The 21,244-nt window shown below is 66.2% G+C and overlaps 4 protein-coding genes across 6 annotated transcripts; 2 read left to right on the forward strand and 2 right to left on the reverse strand.

Moving 5' to 3' along the window:
* Positions 1-313: 313 nt before the first annotated feature.
* On the forward strand, positions 314-5,584 carry GSC2 (goosecoid homeobox 2). Its single transcript, XM_025267161.3, has 4 exons — positions 314-2,916; positions 2,990-3,243; positions 3,638-3,830; positions 4,876-5,584. Exons 1-3 carry the CDS (start codon positions 2,634-2,636, stop codon positions 3,740-3,742), a joined length of 642 nt encoding a protein of 213 aa, XP_025122946.2. The 5' UTR covers positions 314-2,633; the 3' UTR covers positions 3,743-3,830; positions 4,876-5,584.
* Positions 5,585-6,134: 550 nt separating this feature from the next.
* On the forward strand, positions 6,135-12,892 carry ESS2 (ess-2 splicing factor homolog). 3 transcript variants are annotated; one of them, XM_025267169.3, is made up of 10 exons: positions 6,135-6,308; positions 7,236-7,374; positions 7,489-7,590; positions 7,925-8,094; positions 8,186-8,303; positions 8,540-8,673; positions 9,225-9,327; positions 10,153-10,262; positions 11,976-12,091; positions 12,459-12,892. In XM_025267169.3, exons 1-10 carry the CDS (start codon positions 6,174-6,176, stop codon positions 12,736-12,738), a joined length of 1,407 nt encoding a protein of 468 aa, XP_025122954.1. In that variant the 5' UTR covers positions 6,135-6,173; the 3' UTR covers positions 12,739-12,892. The 3 variants fall into 3 exon arrangements, with proteins under 3 accessions (XP_025122954.1, XP_006065612.1, XP_006065610.1); XM_006065550.4 differs by having other exon boundaries at positions 6,136-6,308; positions 7,236-7,404; positions 12,505-12,648; XM_006065548.4 differs by having other exon boundaries at positions 6,137-6,308; positions 7,236-7,404.
* A 1,032-nt stretch (positions 12,893-13,924) lies between these two features.
* TSSK2 (testis specific serine kinase 2) lies at positions 13,925-15,188 on the reverse strand. Its single transcript, XM_006065547.4, has one exon. It carries the CDS (start codon positions 15,087-15,089, stop codon positions 14,025-14,027), a length of 1,065 nt encoding a protein of 354 aa, XP_006065609.2. The 5' UTR covers positions 15,090-15,188; the 3' UTR covers positions 13,925-14,024.
* Positions 15,189-18,351: 3,163 nt separating this feature from the next.
* TSSK1B (testis specific serine kinase 1B) lies at positions 18,352-19,801 on the reverse strand. The gene has a single exon (XM_006065551.3). The coding sequence runs from the start codon at positions 19,652-19,654 to the stop codon at positions 18,551-18,553; it is 1,104 nt and encodes a 367-aa protein (XP_006065613.2). The 5' UTR covers positions 19,655-19,801; the 3' UTR covers positions 18,352-18,550.
* Positions 19,802-21,244: the final 1,443 nt, after the last annotated feature.

Below are 21,244 nucleotides of genomic sequence, written 5' to 3' on the forward strand. Positions count from 1 at the left end.
ACAGTATGGGTAAGGACTTCCCTGGTGGTACAGTGGATAAGAATCCACCTGCCAGTGCAGGGGACACAGGTTTGACCTCAGGTGTAGGAAGACCCCACGTGCTGGGAGCAATCAAGCCTGCAAGCCCCAACTACTGAAGCCTGTGTGCCTACAGCCTTTGCCCCGCGAGAAGGCGCTGCAGGAAGAAGCCCCACTCGACGCAACGAGAGAGAAGCCCGTGCAAAACATCAAAGACCCAGGGCAGCCAATAACAAATAAATAATAAAGCAGCTAAAAGAGAGTGCAGGTGCACAGGTAGGTCAGTGGAGCAGGACTCAGAATCCAGAAACAAGTCCTCACGTTTACAGTCAATTGATTTGCAGCTGGGGTGGGGTGGGGGGCTGGTACAAGTCAACGGGGAAAAGAATAATCTTTTCAGCAAATGGGACTGGGACAACTGGATATCCAGATGCAAAGAATGAAAGTTGGGTCTTTACCTACATCATAGACAAAATTTAAAAGGGGTCAACGTCAGAGCTGCCCCGCTCAGGTCTGGGGGCGGTCCTTCAGCCGGAGCTGCTCTGCGAGTCCCCTTCCTGTGGCTGCTGCAGAGCGCCCCCTGATAGAGAGGAGCTGTCGCCCAGCTGCAGGGCCCGGCCTCAGAAACCACAGGCTCACTTCTGCCTCCTAGCGGTTAGAAGAGAGTCACTAAGCTGGCGCCCGGACAAAAAAAGGGGGATTAGATTTCACCTCTTGAAGGGAGGCGTGCAAGGATTTGCTGACAGGTTTGAAGAGCATCACACTGGGCCGGGTGGACTGGTGGAGAGGTGGCATGTCCACCTAGGTGGGTAGGTGCGTAGGTAACCCATTTATCAAGGTGGGGCGTACAGGCAGGGGCCGGAGGTTTCCAGGAGATCCTGAGTCTCTCCCAAGGACAATGACTGAATCCTTGGTGCTGAAATGGGACATGGAGCAGGTGCTTAGGGAGATGCCGGCCTGGAGCAGAGGGAGCAGGCAGGCTGGAGGTATCACCTGGGGGGTCCTTGCTGCAGAGGTGGTATCTGAAGCTTCAGGGTTGTAGGAGGTCACCAGGGGTGAGGATGGAGAGGGCTGAAGGAACCCCAGGACCCAGCTTTCCTGGCCACTGGTCCCGGAGCCCCCATCCTTGGGGAAGTGACTTTGATAGGTTGTTGACTCCCAGACGCCTCTCTGATCTATTGGTTCTGTGAGGGAAGTTGGCTGGGAGATGTTTCTAGGGTGATCCAAAGGGATACATGGGACGAGATGGGAGGTCTGGGGGTGGTGGCAGCCATCTTGCAACCATGAGGTGGGCCACTCACAGAGGTGGTGGCGCCTCCCTGGAGCTTCCAGATTAATGAGTCCTGGGCAGTCTGTGTCAGGACTTTGTGACAGCGAGTCAGCAGGTTCTGTGGCTGGAAGTCTAGAGTCCTCACTGACACCAGAGTGGGGTCAACAACGGAGCTTGAGGGGCGTGTGAGGCGGGAGGAGAGGCACGAGGCTGCGTGTTGCCCCCCTCGTGGTGCCTTCTGTTCACGGAGGCCCCTGCCCAGCGGGGATCGAACCTCACACACAGTGACTAGTTGAGCCCACAGAGCATCTGACAGTTAGGGCGCAATGATGTCAGTTCAGAGATCAGAGATCGGAAAGCCGAGGTACAGGATGGGTGGAGCTGAAGGCACCTCTCGTGGAGCCAGGAAGGGCAGCTGGGGCAGAAGCCAGGCTGTCTGCCGCCCTGTCCTGCGAGCCGCACACTGACTTTTCAGCGGTCTGGAGACGGCCTGAAGCAGAAGTCCCTGCCGGCTGTCCAGGGCTGCATAGATGAAGGTGCAACAGGCTTCCTGGAATCTGGCAAAGTGCGGGTCGGTCCCCAGCGATGGTGGACAGAATAACCCTGAGGGGGGCTGAAGAGTGGAGGTGTGGGCACCAGTCAGCTCCCCGGAAGCCTGGCTCTGCGGAGGGTGGGGGGTGGTAATGGTTCGGGGGTGGATTCTGGGACCCAGAGGAAAGCGCTGGGAGCCCCCAGCAGCGCCCGGTGGGCTCCGTCACCCAGGAGAGAAGGCAGGGAATTGAAGGCACGGGCCGCCGGTTTGGGGATGGGCAGAGACAGCTTTCCGCCTGCGCCCCCTCTCCTCCGCGAGGTTGAGATCCAGATCCTGGGTATGGGAGCGGGCAGTCGGGCTGCGTGCGGCGGGACCGCGGGGTTGCCCAGGGTGCTGGGCCGCGTTTGAGGTCGGACCTCAGGACACTGTGCCGTTTGGGGCGTTTCTCCAGTCGCGCTTCTCCGCCCCTGTAGGGCGCGGAAGAGGACGAAGAACCACCCCTGGGCGCGGTGGCTAAGGGACCGGGCACCCAGGGCCTGCCCGGTCGGGGTGTCCTCCAGCCGCTGGGCCGGGGCCGACGGGCCGTGGGGGCGGCCCTGCGCGCGCCTGCCAGCCTTGCGGATCGACAGCACGGGCTCGGGGCAGGGGGCTCCCCGCCGCCCCTCCCGCCGCCGCCGCCAGGGATTATCCCGCTCCTGGCCGCGCGGCGGGATTAGCCCGAGTGGACGCGGCGCCCGGCCCGGGGATTACGGCGCGGACCCCCCGCCCCCCGACGGATATATTCCCGCGGCGGCGGCGGCGGCGGAGGGCGGCATGGCGGCGGCGAGGGGCGCGGCGGGCCGCGGGGCACCCGGGCGGCCCTGCCCCTTCTCCATCGAGCACATCCTCTCCGGCCTGCCCGATCGCAGCCCCCAAGCCCGGGCCGCCCGCCCGCCGCGGCCGGCCCCTGACCGCCAGAGCCCCTCGGAGCCGGGGGAGCCCGGGGCGCCGGAGGCCGCGCGCTGCGCCTGCTGCTGTTGTTGCGGCCCCCGCGGGCCCCCGGAGACGGACGGGCGGCTGGGTGAGTGCACTCCGGGCGCGCGGGCTGGGGGGCTGGGTGGGCTAGAGGCCCCCGGGGCGAGGGGAGCCCAGCCCCCCAGCCCGCGCCTCACCGCGCCCTCGCCCCGCAGGCGCGCGGCTGGCGTGGCCGCTGCGGCTGGCACCCGAGGCGCCCTTGCCCTGGGCCGCGCCCTCCGGGGGCCCCGGGGCGCAGCCAGGCGCGGGTGTTCAGGGCCCGCCGCGGCGCACGCGGCGTCACCGCACCATCTTTAGCGAGGAGCAGCTGCGGGCGCTGGAGGCCCTCTTCATGCAAAACCAATACCCCGACGTGGGCACGCGCGAGCGCCTGGCCGGCCGCATCCGCCTGCGAGAGGAGCGCGTGGAGGTGGGTGCCCGCCGCCTCGGGAGAGCCAGCTCTGCGCGGCTGGCGGAGGCGCCGAGGCCCGGGCGCTGAGGGGCGGCCGGCGGGGCGGGGCCGCGGCGGTCAGGCTGCCTTAGTTTTAAACACCCCACCCACCCCTGACGAATCCAGCCCGCGCCCGCACCCCGGAATTCGGGGGGCTCGGAAGAGCGCGGGGCTGCGCGAGGGGCACCGGCCGGCGGAGGCGGGGGGAAGGGATTCCGGCCCGGGCCCTCGGCAGCAGATGACAGACGATGGAGCAGCCGCCCGGAGGCCTCCGTCCGTCCGCACTAGCGTCCCGAAGACGCGGCCGGTGCACTTGGGACCCGCGCGGGACCTGGGCCTGCGCTGGGCCCGCCTGAGCGCCCCTCCCCCTCAGGTCTGGTTCAAGAACCGCCGGGCCAAGTGGCGACACCAGAAGCGCGCGGCGGCGTCCGCGCGGCTCCTATCCGGACCCAAGAAGCCCCCGAGGGAGAGCTGCTGACGGCTCCAGAGTTACCTGCGCTGGCCTCCAGGAGCTGCTTCTTGGGGACCGGAGTCCTTGATTCCTCACTCCGGAGGTTTCTATGCAGGTGTGTCTGCCTCCGTAACAGCGGGCAGCCTCTGTCACCCTGTGGGGCTGGCCAGTTCAACTGGGGAGGGTCCCCCAGCCCCTTGGAGAGTGTCTGCTGTGCCCTCTGCCATCCTGCCCCCAGGGTGAAGGACCGCATGAAGACAAGGCTTCAGTTCCCAAGTTGGCACCTGACACCGATCCACCCGGCGCGGGGACTTTGTTCTGCCCCCTCACGGGTCCTGCAGGGAGTGGGGGTGGGCGGCATGTGGCCGGAAATACAGTCCCTCCATGGAAGGTCTAGGAGCCAGGGCTGCGGCTCCCAGGACCCTCCAAGGCAGGTGAGCCTGGAGAACACAGGGCGCTGGGGTCCCGGCCAGGACAGCAGCCCTCACCGCCGCCCCCAACACACACACAGCATGCACACTTGCAGCTGTCACGGAGCTCGTCTCCATGACTCCTGGCCTCATCCCTGGAGACCGCACAGCCTGCCTGCGGGGCTTCCCCCCAGCTGGGACACCGCACCCGCCTGGTCCCAGCTTGCCGGCTGACTGGCTTTTTGTCACGGTGTGGGGCACCTGTGGTCAGGCTCTGCGCTCCCGGGACCAGCCGCTATGCTGCCCTCCTGGTTTTTCCTTTCTCTCCAGCTGTTGGGCAGGCCGGGAACACAGGTGTCCTCGAGGCCGAGCCCACACTCTCCCGCTCATCTCCATCCGCGCCCTGGTCTGTCTCTTCAACCCCCAGCCTCCAGTCCCAGCTCCATCCGGTTACACTCGCCCCCAGGCCTCTCCCCTGTGCTGGGTAGTTATGTCCAGCTGTCCCTGTGGCAGCTCCATTTGGAAGCCCAGGGCTTCTCTAGTCACTCTGTCCCCAGCAGCTCTTGCCAGGCATCCCAGGCACGTGACCAGAGAGCTAGTGGCACACACTCTGCCCCCTCCCCTCCCTCACCCATGAAGCCCAGGCCAAGGCGATGACCTCCCCAAACATCCCAGAATCTGCCCTCTCCCTAGCCTCGACTGCACCAGCCTGATGAGAACTGCCGTCCCCTCTCGCTCTGTCCATTGCAGTTGCCTCCAGTTGGTCCACCTGCACCCACTCCGATTCCTCTGTGGCTCATTCTCATAAAACCCAGGATGCAAGTCCGAACCTGCCTCTCCCCTGCCTACAGCACTCCCAGGGCACCCACGGCTCGCAGAACAAAGACAAAACTCCTCGCTGTGACCCACGACCTGTAACCCACAAGGTCCGTGCAGCCTGGGCCTCCGGTGTGGGCTCCCACCCTGCTGTTCCTTGCACTCAGTGTCTCCTCCCACTGGTCCTTTGCATATGCTCTCCCCTTCCACATGGTCATCAATGCCTGTCCATCCTTTGGGTCTGCAACCACTCCCTTCCAGGGGAACGTCTCCCGAGTGTCCCCTAGGTAGATGTCCCTTAGGTAGATGCCCTGTAGGTAAGATGCCCCCTGGGTGGGATTAGTTTTCCTCGTGCCTGCCCGCTGTTTGTTTGTGGGTTGGTCTTCTGCATCTCACACTCAGCTCCCCGAGGGCAGGAACCATACCGTTGAGTCCCCACTGAACTGTACTGAATCCTTCTGGGGCAGAACCTGCTTGACGTAATTTACAACCTCCTTTTGGGAAGAAATGATTGTTCCTGGAAAATGCTCAGACAATTTTCTTGTCCATTTCAATAAGGATCAGCTTTCTGGGAAGCCAACTCCGGCATTTAGGGACCAGACTTTTCTTGCATAAACTTTGAATAAAAACTTTGAAGCACAAATACAGCCAACGTTTCTGAAGCGTGTGTCTTTGTTAATAGCATAAAAGCGTATATAGTGATTAGGGTAGGGTGAAGTCGCTCAGTCGTGTCCTACTTTTTGCGACCCCGTGGACTGTAGCCCACCAGGCTCCTCTGTCCATGGAATTCTCCAGGCAAGAATACTGGAGTGGGTTGCCATTCCCTTCTCCAGGGGATCTTCCCGATCCAGGGATCGAACACGGGTCTCCCGCATTGCAGGCAGACGCTTTACCACCTGAGCCACCAGGGAAGCCCATATAGTGATTTCTTGCTAGAAACTGGAATTTCAAGGCCTTCGGATTCCGCAGAACTGGAGTTTTTCAGGGTTAACGGGAGCCACACGCTCCTAGCCCCTACCACAGCGCCCTCTGGCGTCCACAGCCCAGAGAGTCGTGACCAGAGCGGGGCGAGACGAAGACCACAGGTCCCATGAGGCGCAGGGTTCGCGGTGACGTCAGTACGTCGGTGAGCGCGGCTCTCCCATTGGGCGGCTGTTTCAGGCGCCTGCGCACCTGGCGCGCCCCGCCCCCGCCCGCCGCGCCTGCGCCGCCCGGGAGCTGCTGGGATAGCAATGGCGTCGCCGGGCGCACCGGCCCGCTCCCAGATGCTTCCCGCAGCGTCCGGGCCCCGGAGGAAGCGCGCAGCCGGCGAGGCTGGGGCTGCGACGGGCCGGCAGCGGGTCCTGGACGAAGAGGAGTACATTGAGGTAGCGTTCGCGCGGACGCCCGCGACTTCCGGGCCCCGCGCTCCCCGCCCCGCCCTCCCCGCCGGGTCCCGACGCTCCGCGCTCCCCCCCCACCCCGAAGCGGTGGGGCAGCCTGAGTCTTCGCCCCCGGCGTGTGGACAGGCAGGGGGCCGAGCTGGCGGAGTGTGGGGCGAGCTGTCTGCTCTGTCGGGGGGCCGCAGGGGTGGGTGTGTGCACGCGGCGAGGAGCCGGAGAGACATGCCTCTGTCAGGGGGTCAGCAGGGGTCTTGACAGCGGCGGAGGGGCCTTCTTGGGCAGCGGTGGTGGTGGGAGCTAGGGCCGGAGGCCCGGCAAGCCGGCTGCCACGGTGGCAGCATCGATGAGCGGGTGCGCCTCCTGCCACCGCCCCACCGCAGCTACGTAGGAGGTGCGAGGAGGTCACTTAGGTTTGGGAGGCCATTGGGGTGGGCAGGCAGGTGGTCTTAGTGGACAGCTGGGCGCGCAGACGCGCAGCTCAGGGGCGAGTCCGGCTGGAGGTCTGAAGCTGGGAATCTCCACCCATGCTGGTGGTGGGGTGAAAGGTTCAGATTGGAAATAGGAGGCCGTGGCCGGGGTGAAGGTGGCAACAGCCAGGTTGGTTCAGCTGATGTGGAGGTGAAGGCGTCAGAGGGGCATGAAACTGAGAGACAGAAGGCTTTGAAGGTGCCTGTGGTCAGGATTTTGTGGTCTCACTGCTGCAGGTCTGGGTTCAACCCCTGATCGGGAACTAAGATCCCATATCACACAAGCGCACAGCGTGGCCAAAAAAAAAAGGAAAAACGGAAGTGTTCCCAAGCTCTGGGGATTTTTGGGCTGGAGGGAGGTTGGGGTCTCAGCACACACCCCATGGGGTAAGCGGCCGGGGGAGGCAGACAGAAGCTCTGACTTGTGTTGTGACCTGTCCTTCAGGGCCTCCAGACGGTCATCCAGAGGGACTTCTTTCCCGACGTGGAGAAGCTGCAGGCACAGAAGGAGTACCTGGAGGCTGAGGAGAATGGAGACCTCGAGCGGATGCGCCAGATCGCCATCAAGTTCGGCTCCGCCCTGGGCAAGACATCCCGAGAGCCCCCACCACCCTGTGAGAGGAGTCCCAGGGGCCGGGCACGGCTGCCCGCCAAACCGATGCTTCAGGCCCCCTGACCCCATCCCCTCTGTCCCCCAGATGTCACGCCAGCCACGTTTGAAACCCCTGAGCTGCACACGGGCCCCAGCATGGTGGGCGGCAAGGCCAGGGCCCGGGGCCGCGGCCTGGAGGACGGTGATGGTGAGTGAGCGGCACGCAGCCCTCGCGCCGGCAGGCTTGCCTGGGGTGTTCCCGACGCCTGTGCCCTGGGAATCTTGCGCCCCGTCTCCCGGCCGCTGACTGTGCCACAGGGAACGCGCTGTGGTCTCGTGACTCTTAACGCCCAACACCCCATCGTGGCCCGAGCCAGAGCACACACTTCACCGCTCTCCAGCGGGTGGGGAGGTGGGCAGCTTGGGCTGTTGATTTCACCCCCGGGGTGTGTGGGGTCTCACGGATGGACCCATGGCCAGGCAGAGGGTGCCCGGGACTGAGCGGACGCACAGTGGCGTTCACGCCGTGGCACCTTGGACAGGAGAGGCTGCGGAGGAGGAGGCGGCGGAGCCCCTGCCCAGCCTGGACGCCTTCCTGAGCCGGTACACCAGTGAGGACAACGCCTCGTTCCGGGAGATCATGGAGGTGGCCAAGGAGAGGGGCCGCGCGCGCCACGCCTGGCTCTACCAGGCCGAGGAGGAGTTGGAGAAGGTGCCTGGGGCGGAGTGGTGATGCCCTCTCAGGGCGGGCTTCCTGGGCTGGGGCTCAGGGCCTCCCTGACCCTCGCTTCCCCGTGACACAGAGGCAGAAGGACAGTCTCGCGCTCCCATCGGCTGAGCACCAGGCAGTCGAGAGCGGCCAGGCCGGAGTGGAGACCTGGAAGTACAAGGCCAAGAACTCCCTCATGTACTACCCAGAGGGTGAGCGTGGGACAGGGCCTCCGGGCTGGACTGCCTCTGGGGTGTGTGTCTCTCTGCTCCCTACTCTCTGGGCCTTCAGGGGTCCTGATTCTCAGGGCCAGGTGGGGGTGTGTGTGGGCGGAGTCAGCACGGATGTGCAGCCCACCCCGGCCGCCCCCAGGCTGTGTTCCATGGGGCCCAGCTCGCCTCCTTAGGGCCTGCTCCCCTGACACCAAGGGCTCTGCTCTCGCCGCCAGGCGTCCCCGATGAAGAGCAGCTGTTGAAGAAGCCACGGCAGGTGGTGCATAAGAACACGCGCTTCCTCAGGGATCCCTTCAGCCAGGCCCTCAGCAGGTCGCAGCTGCAGCAGGCAGCCGCCCTCAACGCGCAGGTGAGGCCCGGGGCCAGCACCTCTCTGCTTAGGTGTCCTTGGGCTCGGCAGGGCTCGGCAGTACGGGCAAGGCTGGGTCTGTTCTCCGTCTGGGGGTTTGAAGTCAGGTCTTGTCTTGGTCAGACAAGTGGGTCAGGTGTGTGCCAGCCCATGGGGCAGGGGTATGAGAAAAGGGAGGCAGTATGGAGCCAGACCCACGGGCTGGGCCGGGCTCGGGGTAGCAGACCGCAGAGCTTCCGACCCCGGGAGTGGTGCAGGGCAGTGACTCCAGTGATCGGGGGGTTGAAGCCGGAGCGGGGGCACCGTTTGGGAGGTCTTCACAGGTGCCTTGCCCCACTCCCCGCCCCGGGCCTCAAGTTGGGGCCCCTGAAGGTAGCATGTGTCGGGGTGGCTCTTGTGGAAGGCTGGGGCACGTCCCTTGGCCGCTGCCCCGACAGGGTCTCAGGCCTTGGCAGCGCTGGGGTCCTCCTCACTCGCCCTGGGCTTGAGTCGTGTCGCCGCCTCAGCCCACGGCGCGGCCTGGCCCTGACCCCACCTCCCCTCCGCTCCAGCACAAACAGGGCAAGGTGGGCCCGGACGGCAAGGAGCTCATCCCCCACGAGTCCCCCCGAGTGGGTGGCTTTGGATTCGTCGCGACGCCTTCTCCTGCCCCTGGTGAGAGATGCGCCCTCTGCTGGGGTGGGGGGTCACCCGGCTGGCCGTGGCCTCTCATGGGCCTGCCCAGGTCCCATCTGTGCAGCGCCATGGGCCATGGGCTCTCAGATGGGCCCGACCTCAGATGCCTGGGGCCAGCTGCTCTGCAGGGTGGTCCCTGTGCCTCACCTGACCTCAAAGGACAGCCTGGCTTGGTGAGGGAAGGCCCGGCTGGGCCCGGTGAGCAGTGATGCTGGGGGGATCAGGTGGGCACTGTCCTATGTGGCCACATGTTTGGAAGCCAGGCTCAGTCTGCAGGAAGCTGCATGAGGCCCCTTCAGGGGCTGAGGGACCCTGGGGACGTGCACGCCTCTTAGGCCGCCCACCCGTGCTCCCGCTGGGTGTTGGCCGTGGGTCCTTGTCAGTCCCGGGAGGCATTTCTCAGCCGCAGGTCTCATGCCAGCGGTGCTGACGTACCTAAGTGAGGTCATGCGGCTCAGGGCAGCCTCCTGGGCGTGTGCTGGCCTCCGGGCTGGGAAGGCACCACGGTTTGGCCAGGCTCGGGGTGGGGGGCTTCACCTGGAAGACTCCGGATCTCCTCCCTAGGGGCGGGGTCCTGTGGGTGTCACCTGGGTAGCCCTGTGCTAGCCTGAGGGTCCAGTCACCCAGCCCGGCTTCTCTGGAGGCCCCTCCGTCAGGCTCAGCCCGGCGGACCAGGCCCTGGGCTGGCCACATGGACCCTCTCACAGCCAGATGCATCTGGGGTCCCACCCTGGGAAGGAGAGGGGCCAGCGGCCTGCCTTGGTGGCCCCTGGCCTGAGGCGGCTATGGGCACTCCACGTGCAGGTGTGAATGAGTCCCCACTGATGACCTGGGGGGAAGTCGAGAACACGCCCTTGAGAGTGGAAGGGTCAGACACTCCCTACGTGGACAGGACGCCGGGGCCAGCTTTCAAGGTGGGTCGGCACGGTGGGGGTCACACAGGTGGACACAGGGTCTGCTGCGCTCCCATGGCTGTGCACGGCAGACGGGGCTTACACCAGGGCGGGCGCTGTGATTCCTTGTGGGATCTGGGCCTCCACTGAGGACCGCCATGGGCGAGGCTTGGGTCGGGTGGGGAGACGGGGGTGGGGAGATGGGGGTGGGGAGCCGCCATGGCCCCTTTGAGCCTGCAGGCCCAGAGGACGGGGCCGTTCAGAGACAGGGGTCTTGGGCCAAGAGCTTTCCCATGTGCTCCAGACTGTGGCTGGGGAGGAGCCCCGAAACCCCAGCATCCGTGGGAGGCGGCCCGGCTGAGTACTTGCAGAGGGAGGCCTCTGGTCACGGGGGAGCCAGACCAGGCCCTGGCCAGGGTCCCAGGAGCAGTCAGAGTGGCGGTTCCCGAGGTTGGACACTTACAAGGGAGGCCCTTGTGGGCCAGGTGGGCAGGGCAGCAGGGTGGCAGGTGGTTTGTGGGGATGGGAGGCCCAGGGAGGTGCCAGCAAGCGGCTGGTAGGGCCCAAGTGGCTCTAGGAAGGCAGGTCCCCGGTTTGTGGGGAAACCCGGCACTGGGCGTGGCTTGTGGGGGAGGCCCCCGGAGCCGGGGGGGGGGGGGATGTTGGGTGCAGGTGGGGGGCGCTCCGAGACCGGAGGGTCCAGGCTCACCTGCTCTGAGGTCCAAGAGAACCGGTGCAGGATCTGGAGTCCGCGTTTGTTTGTGGAGCAGGGCGGGGTCCCCTCAGGGGCCGCCAGCAGCGGTGAGGCGGTGAGGGGGTGAGGCGGTGCGGGGGTGAGGCGGTGAGGGGGTGAGGCGGTGAGGCGGTGAGGGGGTGAGGCGGTGAGGGGGTGAGGCGGTGAGGGGGTGAGGCGGTGAGGCGGTGAGGGGGTGAGGTGCGGAGAGCGTCACCGTGGCGACAGGTGGCACAGCAGCAGCTCCAGGAGCGGGGAGCTGTGGGCCAGGGGCCGGGGGTCGCGTGCTCACCCGAACAGCGGTGATCTGTCCGGATCCCAGCTCGCCCGCGGGGTCCTCAGCCTGGGACATAGCAACAGCTGAGCAAAGCCTGGGGCACCACTGTGTGCCCCAAGGCGTTAAAGCTCGCCCCTGCGGCCAGCGGGTGAGGACCGAGCCCAACGCCGGGGGCCAGGGGGCACCGGAGCCCTGTCCTCGCGGGCGTGTGGAGACAGGAGTAGCCGGGTCCTTGGTGTGTGGCAGGACGGGTTCAAGGGAGACGGGAACGCTGAGCATTAAGATAGTGAGCATGAGCCTTGGGCCCACACACCAGGGAGGCAGGAAAGGGGTGTCCACACGTCAGCAGAGGGGTGGGCGCTGGGCCCTTGGCGCCTCAGTGCAGCGGGAGCCCTCCAGGTCCGACTGCAGGCTGACCCCCAGACAGCAGGAGGGTGCACGATGCGCTTACGCAGCCGGCACACTGCACCAGCAAAGAGGAGCCCGAGGCCGGTGGGGAGATGGGCCAGGACGTGCATCTTGACGTTCTTTAAAGAAACGCAGATGCCGTCGCACCTGGTGGCCAGTGGGAAGCAGGCTGAACAGGCCCTTTCCTGGACGGTGGTCCCAGTGCCTGGCTGGGTAGTGCCGGCTTCGTGAGAACCCGGCCCAGGGGTGGGCTGCTCAGGGGGCTGGGGCTGGGGAGGCTGACGCCCTGCAACAAGCCCGGCCTGCCATCCTCTAGATCCTGGAGCCAGGCCGCAGGGAGCGGCTGGGCCTGAAGATGGCCAACGAGGCTGCCGCCAAGAACCGGGCCAAGAAGCAGGAAGCCCTGCGGAGGGTGACGGAGAACCTGGCCAGGTGAGGGGCGGGCCTCGCACTGTGGCCACACTCTTGGCACCGGGGTCTGGGCCCATGGCTGCGGCTTTGAGCCGGGCCCTTTCCGCTGCGTCTGCACAGCCCCTCGCACATCCCTAGTCCCTCTTGCGCATTTCTAGGGGGCGCTTTTAGGCCTTGTCCCCTGTAAGCTCCCATCCGCCCGTGGAGTCAGGGTCGTCGCCACCCTTGGAGAGGGTCAGGGTCCCCTGCAGCTCCACGGCCCAGGGCGCGGCCATTCAGCATCCCAGCCCAGAACAAGCACGTGTCTCCCAGGCATCTTCCCGGGGACTGAGGGCCCTGCTGCCAGGCAGGCCTGACCCTGCCTCTCGCCACGCCTTCCCCACTGCAGCCTCACCCCCAAGGGCCTGAGCCCTGCCATGTCCCCGGCCCTGCAGCGCCTGGTGAGCAGGACGGCCAGCAAGTACACGGACCGAGCCCTGCGGGCCAGCTACACCCCGTCCCCCGCCCGCGCCAGCCACCTCAAGACCCCGGCCAGCGGGCCCCAGACCCCGACGAGCACACCGGCCCCCGGCTCGGCGACACGCACCCCACTCAGCCAGGACCCAGCCTGCATCACGGACAACTTGCTGCAGCTCCCCGCCCGGCGCAAGGCCTCAGACTTCTTCTAGGCCGGGCCCAGAGCTCCACAGAGCCTGCAGGGCGGCTCTCCGCCCAGCACGGGACTCCGGCTTTCCGGGGCACTGGGCCTGCCTGGCCGATACCCTTTTCTGTAGAACCCCGCCTGTTCTATTTGCCTATCACTAAAGAGAGCCTCTGGCCTGACGGGGCTGCCTCTCTGCCCCAAGGCCACCCTCGTGCCTGCGTCGCCCGCTCAGGGCCCCTGGGCGGTGACCTCGGGGGCTGGGGGTCCAGGCTTTCCTGCATGGCCTCATCGAGGCGGGGGCCTGCCTTCTGAGCTGAGTCGGCCCCTCGTTCCCCGTGCCCCCCAACTCCGTTCCTCTAGGGGGTCAGAGCCCTCGGCCCTCATGCTTGCAGGTCCACAGGCTCCCTGGCCAGGCCGGGCCTGCTGGGGACGTGGCTGCTCCCCACAGGAGGCCCTTCCCAGTGGCCTCAGCCATCACCTCCTGAGCGCCTGACTTCCAGCCGGGCAGGGCTGACCCCGCCCCCTCGCTCCTCTGCTGGGGCCAGCTCCCCAGGAGGTGAGCTGGGTCCCTGCAGGCTCTTTAAGCTTTCACAGAGGCAGCGTGGGGTCCGCTTAGAGGAGCCCCTCGTGCGGGGAGCAGGCAGGCCCCAGCAGGCCACCCTCGGGCTCCCTGGAGGCTGCCTGGGGTCCGGCTGGGCTGCGCTTCTCCACGTGGAGCTCCTGCAAGTTCCTGGGCGGAGCCCTGGCTGGGCACCAAGGGGGCGGGGCTGGGGCCACGGGGTCAGGAAACGGCTGCTTTTGATGCTTTGTCCCAGTAGGGAAGGGTGGGCGTGGGCCTGAGGGAGCCCCAGGAAGTGGGGTCAGAGGTCTGGAGGGGCCGAGTGAGACGCAGAGGGCACACTCCAGGCAGGGCCATACCTGGAGGGGGCGGGAGGGGGGCTGCCAGAAGTTCTAAAGGGCCAAAGGGCAGGCAGGCGTTGAGGACGGGCTGCCTGAGGGGCGCGAGCGGGCTGGGAGGGCAGCAGGGGCCTGGTGGGAGGTTGCAGACTCCGTGCCCACGAGGCCGGCTCCCCAGAGCCCCCAGGCCGCAGGGAGTGGGTGCTGAGTCCCAGAGAAAAAGACTCTGCGCGCCTCTCTGCTGTATACTGTGGTTTATTTGGTGGTCAGGGTTTAAGGTCTCTGCCATGAAGTGGAAGAAAGCTCACAGAACGTAATCAAAATAGCGGTTTAATTGACGGACTTTACTTGTTCTCACACCTGTGGCTTCTTCGGCTCCTACCGCCCACTTAGCCCCCCGGGCGCTCAGCACCGCTAGGGGCTCGCCTTCCCCACCTCAGCTCCGGAGACGTGGGGGTCCTTCGCCCTGGAGGCTTCGGCCAGCCGCTCCTCCATGCGGTCCTCGGTCTCGGGCACCACGAGCAGCCGGTGCTGGGTCTTGGCCCCCAGCTTGTGGTCGGGCCGCGAGCCGGGCCGCGGGTCCAGCTTGCAGTCAGCCCGGTACTTGCCCTCGCCCTCCCGCTTGAAGGAGGCGGAGGGCATGGCCTTGGGCTTGGGGGGCTGCAGCCACACGTGGCTGAGGATCTCCTCAATGTGCAGGCGCCGGGTGACGTCCGGCTGCAGGATGCGGTAGATTAGGTCCTTGCACTCACCCGTCAGGTTCTTGGAGCGCGGGAAGTCCACGCGGTGCTCTTTCTGGATGCGCAGCATCTTCTTGATGTCGGAATCGTCGTACGGCATGGAGCCGCAGACCATGATGTAGAGAATCACGCCCAGGCTCCAGATGTCGTACACCTTGGGCTGGTAGGGGATGCCCTGCAGCACCTCGGGGGCCGCGTACGCCGCCGACCCGCAGAAGGTCTTGCTCAGTGTCAGCCGGCCGCTGCCGTCCCGCAGGCAGCGCTTGGAGAAGCCAAAGTCGGACAGCTTGATGTTGAAGTCCTTGTCGAGGAGAAGGTTCTCGCACTTGAGGTCTCGGTGGACGACGTCCAGGTCGTGGCAGTACTTGACGGCCGAGGACAGCTGACGGAACATCTTGCGCGCCACATCCTCGTGCAGGGCCCCCCGGCACTTGATGAACTCGAGGAGGTCGCCCTGGACGCCGAGCTCCATGACGATGTAGATGCGGCCGTCGGATGTCTCGAAGATCTCGTAGGTCTTGATGATGGAGCGGTGGTTGACGGTCGCCAGGATGTCCATCTCCCGGGGCAGGAATCTCTCCACGAAGTCCGTGGGCGTCTTCTTGCGGTCGATGATCTTGACCGCCACGTTGAACTTGAGGCGCTCAGAGTAGGCGGACTTGACCTTGGCGTAGGAGCCCTTGCCCAGGTTGATGCCCACGATGTAACCCTTCTTCCTCAGGACCGCGGCATCGTCCATGGTGCCCAGAGCGGCCTGCGCCGCTGCCCTCTACATCCCCTCCCCACACGGACCAGCGGGCATCGTCCTCGTTTGCACTGCGGGGAGCCGTCTGGCCAGGCTGGGCCTGCACTTGGAGGTGTGGAACGCCCAGCATTGTCCCTGCGTGACTTCAGCCTGTGAAGTCATAAAGCCAGGCTGCCTGGAGTGGGAACTAGGTGGGGGGGACAGGCCCTGGAGCCCTGGAAGGCTTACTGGGCTGGCAGAGCCCAGGCGCGAGAACAAAGCAGGCTGACGCTGCTTCCTGGCCCCCCAGGAAGGGAGGAAGCCGGCGCCCAGGACCATTGCGAGCTCGCCGTGCCACCCTGTGCCGAGTCAGGCCAGGGCCGCCCAGGTCCAGCCAGCGTGCCAGGCCCCTGCCGGTTCCCTCTCCTGGGCGTGGGGCTGACCCCGCAGCGGATCCTGTCCCTCGAGGGAGGCCTGCCTTCCCACCGCTGCCTTGAGGTGGGATGAGCACCACCTCTGGGGCCGGGCCTGGGAGGGACCGCCCCGATCCCGGGGGGCGAAGGCGGCTGTCTAGGGTGGAGGGCAGCTCGGACTCTGTGAGTGCCCAGCCCAGTGGCCTGGAGCGCTGGTGGGCTGGCGTTCCGAGAGCAGGAAGAATTGAGGTCCAGGCAGGGAAGGGCTTGGGGGAGGTGGACGTTGTGAGAATGGATGGGTCCCGGCATCGGGGTGGGGGGTCTGATCCCCGCTTTAAGACAGGTCCTGCGAGAGCACATAGCCAAGGGTGGCCAGAGCCCGTGACCGGGCAAGGGGCGGCTGGCCGGGGCAGGCCGGTGGGGAGTGCACGCAGTGGGCGGGCCCCGAGGTGGGGGCTGGGGGCTGGGGGCTGGGGAGAGCTTTTGTGAGCACCGGGAGCCTGGGCAGGCATGTCACCTTCGCATCTTAGACTGTCTCTGCATCTGGAAACAGCGTCAGCCTGCTTTGTTCTCGCCCCAGGAACCACGGCCCCCTTAGGTGCAGGTCCTTCGCCAGCCCCGTGTGTACTTGTCCTCGCGGCCTGTCGCCAGGACAGGTGCTCGGAGGAGGGGCGTCCTGTGTTTGGGTGGGTGGGAGTGACCCAGAAGCCCCGTGCCGGGGTTCAGTGGGGCTCGCCAGCTGCTGGGAGGGGAGTGTGCGCACACACCTGGGCTTCACAGACCTCCCTGCAGGAGGTCCACATGGAAGGCCCCCGAGCAGGGCAGCCAGGCCCAGAGGCCAGCAGCAGGGACCTGCCCTCGCCTGCAGTGTCCTGAGGGCTTCGATAAGAACCAGGGAAACTTCAGAGGGGCCAGCTCTGAGGCCCCCAGGCCAGGCACCCTCCCCGCCTGTCTCCCTCGCCCCCAGGACTGTCGGGGTTGCCCTTTGCTGTGGTTCCTGCTCCCCATGCCCTCCCTCGCCCGGGATGCCATGGTCTCTGGTTCTCTGGGGACGTCAGGCCTGCAGACTCAGGCGAGCCGCAGGGGCCCTGCCCAGAACGTGTGTGCCGGACTGCCGGGGGCCCTGGGGCGGGGTCAGACTGGACAGGCTTCAGGGTGCTCCTGGCTGCAGGCCTCTGAGTGCCAGGCCGCAGGCCCTGGGACGCTGCCCTTGGAGCTGTGAGGGTGGGTGACGGGAGTGGGCCCTGCCTTCCCGGGGCCCAAGGTGGCTCAGCATCACCCAGGGTGTGGGTGCCCTGCGGCTGGGTCATGGTGGGCACGCACAGCTGTGGACTCGGGGAAGCTGAGGGCTGAGGTCAGGCCCTGCAGAGGACAGGGACAGAGGTGCCGCTGAGGGTCTGAAGGGCCAGGTGGTGAGAGAGTGCGGGGTGGGAGGGGCATGGCTGGCCCAGAGGCCCCCCCAGGGGTCGCTGTGGGGGCTGAGCCTGTCTGGGGCAGTGGGGTGGCTCAGGCCACCTCAGGAGGGCCTCGCGGTGGGGCCTGCTCCGCGCTGGGTGGGTTCAGGCAGCCACCCACCCCCTCTGAGCGGTGCCCCCGCCTGGGAAGCACACAGCTGGTGCTCCTTCCCGAGGCCCCTCCCTGCAGTTTTGACCCTAGGCCCCGATGATCACTGCTGACCCGGGGAGGAGTTTGCAAGCTTCCCGGGGGGTCTGCACCCCTGCTGGCCCCACGCACCCTGGAATCCTGCTCCCCCACCGGGCAGGCGTGTGACCCCACTGCCAGGACTGCTCCGTCTTGGGCCCTCGCCCGCCTGCCCGGGCAGTGGCCCCCAAAGACTCTGTGTGTGGAGGCTGCGGCCCCTTGGCGGAGCCTGGAGAGGTGGGCAGGGGCTCAGGGACCGGTCCGCCAGCAGGGCTGGGGCCCATGGTCAGCGGCCAGGCAGCCAGGAGGAGGCCAGACCCAGGAGGAGGACCTCAGGGGCCAGGTGTGGAGATCCTTCCCGCAGGCAGGGAAGCCGGACTGGGTGCAGGAGGGAGGCCTCGGCTCCCGCGGGAGGTGACGGACACGGGGGAGGGACCCGGGCGGCGGCCACGCTGTGTTGCCCAGGGGTGCGTGGCTGTGACCATGAAGGGGCTGGGTGGGGGCGGGAGGAGGGGCCGTCTGCAGGCCCCGTTCCCTTGGTGTGTCAGACCCGCAGGTGCATGTGTGTCCGAGCACAGGCAGATCAGAAGAGGAAGCGGCAGCCGCTCACGGCCAGGTGAGGGCCGCTTGGTGGGTGGGCCCCCCGCGGCCGGCACTGCCCCCGCAGGCCTGCTCCCCTGTGGACACCCCAGCTCGCCAGCATCCACCTACCTGCGCTGGTGGGAGCGTCACCCCTGGGACAGCTAGCTGGGATCAGAGAGGAGCAGGAGGGTCCTGCTCAGTGATTGGGGGACACGCAGGCCCGGGGGCAGTCCAGGCAGGGATGCTCCGGGCGCTGCGGGGAATGGGGTGCTGGCTGGGTGTGGGGCAGACCCTGGAGCCAGAGCAGCAGGAGGAGAGGGGCCCTGAGGGAGGCCCCCGCAGGCAGGCAGCCTCGGGGGCGGTTGAGGGCCGGGAAAGCCCGCCCTGGCCCCCTAGCCCGCAGCCCCCACACCGCCTCCCCGCCCAGCTCGGCACTTGTGGGCCCCGCACTTGAAGCAGCGTCTTCCTTGCTCGGCTCTCGCTGGTCCAGGGCCCGAGACCATCGTCCGCACTGGACACGTGGGGCTTTTTCCCCAGCAGGAGGTGAAGCGCAGCGTGGCCCATGGAGGGGGCCACGGGGGTGCAGGGTCCTCTCCCTGGGTGACCAAAGCCAGCAAGGCACACACAGCGACCCCAGGGGCTGCAGTAATATAGTGATTTATTGCTTCTTTAGCCACGTGAGTTACCAAGTTCAAAGGGAGGGGAAGAAACTGACGAAAATAGCGGCACGTCCGGGACCCTCTTCCTTCTCGGCTGGTCCCGCGGCCTCTCTGGAGCTCGGGCTCGGGGCCCCAAGCTCGGCCTCATTCCCTGCCGGCCGCCCGGGCCGCAACAGGTGGGCTAGGCGTGCGTCTCTGAAGGCTGCGGGGGCGCCCCCTCCTCGGTCTTGCTGGGCTGCTCACTGGGCAGACCCACGGCCTCTGACTGCTGGGACACCTGCACCGTCGCCATCTCCTCCTCAGGGCTCGGCTCAGCCCGGGGCTCGGGCCGCACCTCTTCCCGGGGCTCCAGCTTGGTGGCAGACTTCTTGTCGGAGCTGGGTTCAGGGGTCCATGGGGGCTCGGCGGCCCGGGAGCTCTCGCCCTCCTTGTTGACGGCCGCGGAGGACAGGCCCCGGGCCTTGGGCTGGACCCAGCAGTGGCTGAGGATCTCGTCGATGTGCAGGCGCCGGGTGACGTCCGGCTGCAGCATGCGGTAGATGAGGTCCTTGCACTCGCCCGTCAGGTGCTTGGAGCGCGGGAAGTTGACGCGGTGCTCCTTCTGGATGCGCAGCATCTTCTTGATGTTGGAGTCGTCGTACGGCATGGAGCCGCAGACCATGATGTAGAGAATCACGCCCAGGCTCCAGATGTCGTACACCTTGGGCTGGTAGGGGATGCCCTGCAGCACCTCGGGGGCCGCGTACGCCGCCGACCCGCAGAAGGTCTTGCTCAGCGTCAGCCGGCCGCTGTCGTCCCGCAGGCAGCGCTTGGAGAAGCCAAAGTCGGACAGCTTGATGTTGAAGTCCTTGTCGAGGAGAAGGTTCTCGCACTTGAGGTCTCGGTGGACGACGTCCAGGTCGTGGCAGTATTTGATGGCCGAGGACAGCTGGTGGAACTTCTTGCGAGCGTCGTCTTCCTGCAGGGCCCCCCGGGTCTTGATGAACTCAAGGAGGTCGCCCTGGACCCCGAGTTCCATGACGATGTAGACCTTGCCGTCTGACGTCTCGAAGATCTCATAGGTCTTGATGATGGAGCGGTGGTTTAGCATGGCCAGAATCTCAATTTCCCGGGGAAGGAATTTCTCCAGGAAGTCCATGGGGGCTTTCTTGCGGTCGATGATCTTGACCGCCACGTTGAACTTGAGGCGCTCAGAGTAAGCGGATTTGACTTTGGCGTAGGAGCCCTCTCCCAAATTGATCCCCATGATGTAGCCTCGTCGCTTGAGGACGGCAGCGTCATCCATGGTGCCGGGAGCGCCCGGTGCCCCTGAGGCTGCCCTCTACATCCCTGCGGGACATGAGCCAGCGCGTCCTCATCTACACTGTGGACAGAGTCCTCTGGGCTGCCCCGGCCTCCCGTCCCTACCTCCTAGAGGCCAAGACTCTGGGGTGGAATGTTCAGCACTGTTTCCCGGGTGACTTCAGTGGGTGAAGTCATAAAGGAGGAGTGCCCTGCGGAATGGGTCTCCGGCTTGAGCCCCTCAGACTCGGAACCTTGCAGAAGATGGAGGGCCAGCGGAGCGTGGGGGCCGAGGTAGGAGGGGGTGCGGGGACTGTGTCGGCTCACCCAAGCCTCCACACCAGAGCCAGGACTGCTGGGGCGGGGGGCGATGGGCTGATATCCTGCACCCCAGGGAATCCCTAGAAACCCAGGGCAACCGTCCCAACCATCTAGGTCTCAGCAGCAAAGAGGAGACGCTCAAGTGAGAACTGCCTGCGAGGGTTTAACAAGAGGATGATCTCCCCACATGGAGCCGTGTCGAGAACCCCGAGTGGGTGATGGGCCCTCAGATGAAGGGATGGTCGTTTCTGGAACCCGGGGACAGTGGTGCCGGGAGGGCCACCTTGACCAAGGCAGTGACCTAGATCATCTCCCCCAGGGAAGGGGCTGGGGAAAACCTCCCTGACCTCTTGCTCCCTGCAGCCCTGGAAATCCTCCGCAGTGTCCAGGCAGGTGGGCTGAGAAGGGGGCTGGGGCAGGAAGGGTCCCCTCCGCCCTCTTGCTGCATGGTCTGGCTGGACTTTTCACTGCCCCGTGCTGCTCTCATCTGAACCTTCTCTGGCCAGCTCTGCTGGGGACAACTGATCGGGTTTCTGCCCTTGGCTGTGAGCCCCCTCCCGGGGGCCTGCCCTGCCGTAGCCCTGGTTGGGCTCCCAGGGCAGGTCTGGGGGTTGGGGGAAGGTGGGCCTGGACTCTGAGAGCAGCAGCTGCTCCCGGAAATGTCCTCTGAGGACAGGCAAACAGGGCCTGTTGAATGGGAACCACCCTTCCCGCCAGCAGTGGGTCCTCTCTGCTCTGGGCCTTGCTGTAGGGAAGGGCGGGGTGGCACAGGAGGGCAGGAGCAGGCAGGCTCGGAAGAGCCTTGGGGTCAGTTTTGGCTACATCCGTGCATCTGGAGCGGGTGCCTCTCTCAGATGACCCTGAATGTCCCAGGCTGGGATCCTGCGGTGCTCAGGAGGATCATGGCTTGGGGTGACTGCTTCTGGGGAGCCAGCTGCTGATGGCCTGGGTGCACTGCTCACCCCCGCCTCTGCCCTCCCTATTTTCTCCTCTCCCATCTTCACCTTCTTCCCACCCTGACGCCCCAGGCCGGGCCTCCTATGCGTGGCTGGTGGTCCGTCCTTCGGAGGGCTTGCTCCTCCCTCTCTGGTACTCTCCATCTGTTGGGTCCCCTCCCGCGGTGACAGGTGCGCGGCCAACGCTTCCCTCCGTGCGGAAGAGCCTGCTGTGGCGGCAGCTGCGCCAGCGTCTCCCCCCACCCCCGGCCCCGCTCCGCCCCCACTGTGCAGCGGGGGCACCCCCCCTCCAGGGGATCGGGCGTCCCAGTCAGCTC

Source organism: Bubalus bubalis, chromosome 17 (assembly GCF_019923935.1).
Source record: "Bubalus bubalis isolate 160015118507 breed Murrah chromosome 17, NDDB_SH_1, whole genome shotgun sequence".
Taxonomy (NCBI): domain Eukaryota; kingdom Metazoa; phylum Chordata; class Mammalia; order Artiodactyla; family Bovidae; genus Bubalus; species Bubalus bubalis.